The 7,962-nt window shown below is 35.7% G+C and overlaps 1 protein-coding gene and 1 pseudogene across 1 annotated transcript; one reads left to right on the top strand and one right to left on the bottom strand.

Annotated features, from left to right (window-relative positions):
* Window positions 1-298: 298 nt before the first annotated feature.
* LOC113280855 lies at window positions 299-3,486 on the top strand (annotated as a pseudogene).
* Window positions 3,487-3,564: 78 nt separating this feature from the next.
* LOC113280854 (1-aminocyclopropane-1-carboxylate oxidase homolog 11-like) lies at window positions 3,565-5,284 on the bottom strand. The gene is made up of 3 exons (XM_026529429.1): window positions 4,621-5,284; window positions 4,105-4,426; window positions 3,565-4,002 (listed from the first exon to the last, which is right to left on the bottom strand). The coding sequence occupies exons 1-3, from the start codon at window positions 5,145-5,147 to the stop codon at window positions 3,745-3,747; spliced, it is 1,107 nt and encodes a 368-aa protein (XP_026385214.1). The 5' UTR covers window positions 5,148-5,284; the 3' UTR covers window positions 3,565-3,744.
* Window positions 5,285-7,962: the final 2,678 nt, after the last annotated feature.

Below are 7,962 nucleotides of genomic sequence, written 5' to 3'. Positions count from 1 at the left end.
ACCCAAATTGACGGGTATTTGGTGAGGAAGTCGTGTGAATCCTAACATGTTTAAATAAAAATTCTGGAGAAAATGATAGTGTCAGCTTGTCATAGTTGTTAATGTTCTAAAATGCACAGTTGTTGAATATGGACCTGAAAAGGAATGCTTCGTCCAGTTTGCAGCAAATTAGTTTAGACACTGAAATGTGTCAGAAACATGATCAGTTTGATTCGTGGGTTTGGATCTTGCAGTGTTAGTGTTATGTAATCTGTACAGATAGACAACAGTGACTAATTGATTGTGTACACTTTAGGTGATGATATTGGTGGATGATGCTGGAGGAGAATGGCCAATGATCAGTCATGCACCATGGAACGGCTGTAATTTGGCAGACTTTGTCATGCCATTTTTTCTCTTCATTGTTGGGATGGCTATTTCTCTGGCACTCAAGGTTTACTTTCTTTTCTGTAACTAAGTTTATCCAATCTGAAGTCAAATTGAAACAACAGATGATTAGTGATTCTTTCTTATGATCTCCCGTGTGGACAATCCCAGACAGGCTTGTTTCTATAAAGAAAGTGATTATTAGAACAATCAAACTTGTGCTCTGGGGTCTCATCTTACAAGGTTGGTTTCCATGGCACACCTCTTGAAACAATAAAGCAACTTCATTATGTTGAATCAACTTCTCAAGCTCCAGAGTGGTTTATATTTAGAAGGAGGGTACTCACACGCTCCTGACAAGCTAACATATGGAGTTGATATGAAACATATAAGGTGGTTTGGCATCCTTCAGGTGCTGTACATCATATTTTCATTGTTGTCATATGCACTCAGATATTTATATAAAACTTGTGTTTTCTGAAATATCTTATATCTCGGGTTTTAGAGGATTACTCTTGCATACGTAGTCGTTTCACTATTGGAAATCTTTATGAAAAAGGCCCAAACCAAGCATATTGCACCTGGTGGATGGTCTGTATATACGCTATACAGTTCGCACTGGTAAGAAATTCCAATTTCTGTTGGGCGGTTGTTTTAATGAAACAGCTAAAAGGATTACCCTGTTTATATTGAATTTGTAGGATAGCAGGTGCATGCATTCCAGTTGTATATTTTTCTGTACTCTATGGGACCTATGTTCCCGATTGGAAGTATACTGTCCACAACAAATACAGCCCTGACTATGGGAAGGATTTCATTGTGAGTCTTGTACTTTTCCATGTACATATGTTTCCCTTCAAATCCGAAGTTATCACCAAATATTACTCATGATAGTCCTAAATGTAGGTTGCATTACGTTTCCTTTTGGTTCTATACTTTTCCTTTACCATGTTTACAGTACTGCGTCCAAATTTGAATTTTTCATTTTCTAAGAGTGAGTTAAACGAACCCAAAACTTAACCTTGAATCGTTAGTCATCAGCACTAATTGCCGACCTAATGTTTACTTGCTACAGATGCTGACATCACTGTTAAATTTTAGGTTGTATGTGGTGTAAGGGGAAGATTGTATCCTCCTTGCAATGCTGTTGGATATGTTGATAGAGAAGTATTAGGAATCAATCATGTTTATCAACGCCCAGCTTGGAAGTGATCTGAGGTGGGTATTTAGTTCCCCTTATATCTGTTCTTATGGTTCAAATTTCACTCACTGCATAAGTGTAGGTTGTACATGTTTCTATTTCTGTGAAGTTCTGCAGGCTTGCACAGATCGATCCCCTTATGAGGGGTCTTTCCGTAAGGATGCTCCATTATGGTGCCAGGGACCCTTTGAACCTGAAGGACTTCTAAGGTCCTCTCTAAAATAACTCAAAACCTTACTTGTTGCAAAATTCCAAAATAGCTGTCTAGTTGGCTATTTCTGGGTCTACATTGTGATATTTTAATGTTCTTGTGAATCGACTGGTCAGTTGAAACTTTAGTTAACTTTTTCTAAATCTTTTACTCGAGATGCCTGTGTGTGTGTTTTACTTACTTTGTCTTATTATATTGTGCAAGTATGGGTTAAAATTGTCATGCAAACCTTATTTCTTCCGAAATTCTGTGTTAATGGAATCGGATGGAAATCATTTCACAGCAAACCTTACATTAAAGAAACATTACGAACTGTGCGAATAACTAGACGTTATCTCTTACAAATTATGCAGCTCAATAGCAGCTATCCTCACGACAATCATTGGGGTGCATTTTGGACACGTTCTCATACAGTTGAAGGTCGGTTTTGTGGTTTCATAGTCCTCATTCAAGATATTTAGCCTTAAGGTGCTTTAGGATTTTTATTTTTTTCTTTCTTTTCTCGTGAAAATCCAGGGCCACTCGGATAGACTGAAACATTGGGTGGGCATGGGTCTTTCACTCCTCACATTAGGACTTGTTCTGTATTTCACAAATGGTGAGTAGGAATTGACCTAGGCTATGAAAACTAATTAATTCATCCTTTTTATTGCAGGTATTCCATTAAACAAGCAGTTGTACAGATTCAGTTATGCTTGTTTGACCGCAGGGGCAGCAGCATTGGTGTTCTCGACCTTATATGTTCTGGTAGGTCACCAAAGTGAACCAGATACAAAATTTTAATAACGAAGCACTTTCTGTTGGTATCCCTCATATTGTCCATCAATTATGTTCAGTTTTACTTTTGAACTTACACATCTGAATAGTGACTATTGTGTCTTTTGTTAAGTGTTGTAATACCACCTAGACCACATTAGTTTTTTGTATCAAGTTACTATAACATCTGAAGTTTGTAACTTATTAGGTTGACATCTTCGGGTTGGGTTATCTCTTTTTGCCTCTGGAGTGGATTGGTATGAACGCTATGCTTGTTTTCGTACTGGCAGCAGAAGGAATGTTTGCAGGATTTATCAATGGATGGTACTAGGATGATCCTCATAAGACATTGGTATGTCTCAATGACTATTGAACATAAACATTATTTCATAATTTTATTATGGGTTTCTAGTTTACTGTGTTTTATTTGTCTCTTTGATGCCCTGTATGAAATGAAAATGTATAAGTCCAATCCCATCTAAGAAATATAGGCATCTCCATAGGCTTTACTATGCACGGAATCCATTATTTGGTCAGTGGAACTTCATATACACATATTTGTACAGGAACCATCACCAGCTATTAGGTGTTATACCTGCAATAACGCATCCTTTGATCATTTAACATATATACCAGATTCCAGTATCTGACCATCATAATAGTGTCTGCTGAAGTCCATGTGTTGGATATATGAGTTGGATGCTATACTTGATGGAACCTTATCAACTAAGTGTCTCAACTGTTCTAATGTACTACTTTTTCTATAAATCCTCAGTGACGTGTTTGAATCAATTTCTTGTTCCAGACATATTGGATAAAGAAACACGTCTTCATAGGAGTGTGGAACTCAAGAAAAGTAGGCATTTTATTTTACGTTATATTTGCAGAAATCCTATTCTGGGGTCTTGTTGCGGGCGTTCTGCATCGGTTTGGTATTTATTGGAAGCTTTAGCAACCTATTATGATCACTTATTCTTAAATCTGTATGAATTCAATTTGATGATGGAGTGCGAAATAGCCATGCGCGTCCTTAATAGCATAAGCACATAGTAATACTATGACAAATTTACATTCTTACCATCTGTGAATGATAAAAGAAAGTTCACAATAAGAGCTTCTAGTTCTCATATGTTATCACTAGCCCATAAATCAAATATCCATACCAAGACAGTTCAATTATCTATTGATCGAGTCTTCTATTATACCTACCTCACAACTTAAAGTGGTTGAGTGCTGGAACGCCATCAAGCCCTTTGGAATAGTAATATTCGGCAAATTCTTTGAATGTGAGCTCTCTGTATACAGGAGGATTATCTTCTGACAGTAGCTCCTTGATGGGACCATAAATCTTCTTGGAGGATGTTTGCTGGATCGTTGGTCTAAAAAACACTGCTGCTGATAGTCTTGGTCCAGCATGATTAGAGATGACCCTATGTTCAGCACTTCTAAACTTGCCATTGCTCATCAACTGGATGAAAAAGAAAACATAGTTAGCAGTGTACATGTCCTGAACCCGTCTACTCTACTTGGCTACTCAAATTTTTTTGAATAAATCATATTTCTAAATTACCTGAAGAAGATCACCAATGTTTACTACTAAAGCTCCAGGGGTGGGATTGACAGATACCAAATGGTTCTGATGATAAAATTGGAGGCCACCGATTTCATCTTGGAGAAGAAGAGTAAAGAAGCTTGGATCGGAATGCTTGCTTGCACCCAATGTTAGGTTTGGCTCGGGGCATGCTGGATAATAGTGAAGTACAACTGCCAACCATTCAGTACAACTCATGGATTTAAGGTGATCAGGTTTAAGTCCAAGCGCTTCGGATAATAACTCCGTAAGCATATCTCCTAGCTTCACAACATGCTTCAGATACTCCGTCGTTTCATCTCTGATTGAATAGCAGTAAAATAATATGTATAAGAAGCTTGCCAACAAAGTACTTGCAGTACACACAAGCATTAACTAACATGTGCGAGTATAACAGAAACTGTAAACTAAATGCTTATCCTGCACCACATCACTGTTTGTGTGAATAGCATCGACTGAACGTAAAAGGAATGGATTTATAGGGAAGTTAAATACCTGCATGTGTATGGCAACTCTCGAGGATCTACAGGATCATGAGCAAACATATTAAAGGCAAGGGTGTCTCTCCAGTTAGCGTACTTTGTTCTATAGAGATCAAAGTTGCTATTAAACCTCACAGTTCTGTTCAGATCCCTTGAGTAGAACTGTTTTTTAGTTTCTAAATCTTGCTCATTGAAACTGAGATTACCTTTCTTCATATCTTCCATTACACTATTGGGCATCCCATGATTCACCATTTGAAAGAAACCCCATGTTTCTGATGCATGTCGAATCTCATCGATGATTACCTTACGGCGGTCAGTGTTTTCCAACCCTTCAAAATCTATCATTGGAGTCTCAAATTCATCAGTATAGACTAATTCATCCGCAGCGACTTCATCTGCTGGCCGAACAAAGATCCTGGGTACCTTCACAACACCCGCATCAACTATTCCTTTGACACCCGCTTTCGTTTCGTCGAAAGCCTTTAACTCTTCTACTCGATCATAGCTAGTGACTTCCCCTGAACCAAAAATCTCCATTAATTTTTCTTTCTTTCTTTCTTTCTTGCTTGTGAATTATCGTGTAGTTGGTGGTATCAGATGATCTCAATAATGAAAAACAGACACCACCAACTACCACTACAAAAGTAAGTTGGTACTGGCTCGTTTACTAGTGTCTGCTTGTCTCATTTTCAACCATTTGTGGGCAAGATTGACAAGAAACAAATGAAGATAACAAAAAAAATATTGTAGAAAAAAAAATATCGACCAAGACAAAAAAAATATCGTAAAAAATGCTCCCTCCATCTTTATTATTGACCAAGGGAAAAAAAATTTGTTGAAAATGTTCCCTCCGTCTTTGTTATCTTCTTTGTATATGCCCTCTTGCAATAGCCATCGCCAAAGCTTGTATTTCTAGACACTTTCTTCAAAGATTGCTAATAGGAGTACCGGATTAGGCTTGGTACATCTCCACTAAACTTGGTAACGTAAAAAAGATTTTCATATAGGACAAAACATATTTTACTTTGGCTTGGTACATCTCCACTAAACTTGGTAACCTCCATTAGTAGTCTTGGTTTTCTTCTTTTATAACAGTATAAACAAAATAAAAATTGGATTAGTTATTAGTCTTCTCCGGATTCTATTATCAACTATGATACGCCTTCTTAAATATTAGATTTTTTTAGTCCCACTAAATAGGCGGGGTTCTAAAACTTTTGACATACGCATTCTTATTTATGTTGTATGGGAAATTATAATGAGAATAAGACAAAAGGTAAAAAGAAGAAAAAACATGAAAAATGAAAATTTATGAAAGCCAAACAATTTTTTAATTAAAAAGATTTCACATTCTCAACCTTTTTAATAAAATACATGCTTCAAAAAAAATAAAAAAAATCTCCACCTATATATTAGGGATGCAGGAAGTAACAGTGAAGATATTGCAATAGAGCTAACGGGTATCACCTTATCAATATGAAATTTGGTATCACCCCGTAACCTGGTACCCGTTAGCAGTTATAAGAAAAAATATTTGATGCAATTCATTTAGGCAGTCCTCCTTCAAACAGGATGGCGTAATTGTCCTTAATTTTTTTCACTTTCGAACCCGCTATGGTGATTTACGCTTCCGTATGATTTCAAAATTAGATTCATTTTATTATCTATCATGATTGATTGATCATTATATTTGATTTAGAAGTGTTAGATGAACACGGCTAAGACAAAAGTGTTCATATGGCTAGCTTCGGTTAACTGTTATTGAGCCAACTCAATATACACGTTTAGGTATGGTTACCCATATCTAAATATAAGTATATTTCATTTGTGTGTTACTAGCTAAGACCATCTAACGGTAGAGATTAATTGCTTAATTTCTAAGCAAACTTAGCTTGAATCTTAAATTAGGATTTCATGTAACGGTGAATATTGAATGCTTTGTTACTAAGCTATCTTAAGTTTGATTGAAAGGAACCCTGATTTGAAACACTATATAAGAGAGAACTCTAGAAACTACTAAACCTAATCCCGACACTTTCCTGTGTCCTAGTTGCAAACTAGAGTTGATTTTCCTTTAACCTAGGTTTTTCCAAAACCATATTAGGTTAATGACTTGAAGATTTAATTTGCACTACAAAAAACCTAAGCATTGGCAACCACACCAGTTTGATTGCCGAAAATGAGTTTTTAATTGCCAAACACATAGGCAACTAATGCTAGTTGCGGAGCCTAAGTTGCCGTATGGGATGTTTCCAAATGTAAAGGCAACTACTAAAAATACCTAGTTGCCATGGCTTCTTTTGGCAACTTATGTTATAGAAGCCAAATAAATTACTTAGTTAAATGCAATTAATTAAAACCGCTAATTTTTACAGTTGTTCAAAAGTTGCCAAACATATTAACAACATAGTCAGCGTAGTTGTCAGTAACTTTCCACATAATATGGCAACTAAATTAAAATCTTGTTGTGGAATTATTTAGTAATTAATTTGGTGGTAGCCAAATATTATGATTTCGCAATTACAATAGCTATAGGAAATTAAGTTGAAGTTGGTTGATAGTTACCGAATCGTTAAACAATTAAATTTGCTAGTTGGCGTATGGTTCCCAAATCATTCCGAAACTATGACGAAAACTAACATTTTGTAATGTAATTATTTTGATTTTATGGATGCATGATACCGTAATTAATATCGTAATTAATATCACAATTAATTATTGTAATTAATATGGTAATTAAAATCTTAAATTATTTTTTAATTAATATTGTAATTAATATCAAAATTAAACTCATAAATAATTATCATAATTAATATGGTAATTACCATTTTTGATCATATTCTAATTAATAATTTTTTTGTATAAATGTAGTTGTTTTTTCTTGTATGATTATTATATGCATCGACAAAACAAATTAATAAAATATGCATTTCATTTCCAAAACCAAGAGTAAAAAGTCATAACACCTTGCTACAAAAACCCATACTACACGTTATCATTCTCCCTACCTTAATATCCTGATATCAGAAGAAAACAAGAAAGAAAAAAAAACACAAAACAAAATCAAATAGAAATTCATTCATCACTGGCTGGCCCACTCCGAACTGGGATCCTCCATGTCAGTCTTTCAAATAAAGAAAATCATTCATCATCCATGGCACCTTCCACATTTCGGGGCTCCATATCAGGATAGTTACGGATGTAGTTTTCATCCTCTAGGTCATGATAGTCATCCTCATCATTTTGACCTTCCACATCAAGATCCTCATCTCGCCCACAGACCTCCGCATCATCCTCCATTTCATCATCTGATACATCTGGTACAACCATGTAAGGATAATGTTTAGAAAAA

This window comes from Papaver somniferum, chromosome 5 (genome assembly GCF_003573695.1).
Source record: "Papaver somniferum cultivar HN1 chromosome 5, ASM357369v1, whole genome shotgun sequence".
NCBI classification, from domain to species: domain Eukaryota; kingdom Viridiplantae; phylum Streptophyta; class Magnoliopsida; order Ranunculales; family Papaveraceae; genus Papaver; species Papaver somniferum.
This window is presented reverse-complemented; position numbering and strand designations above follow the sequence as displayed.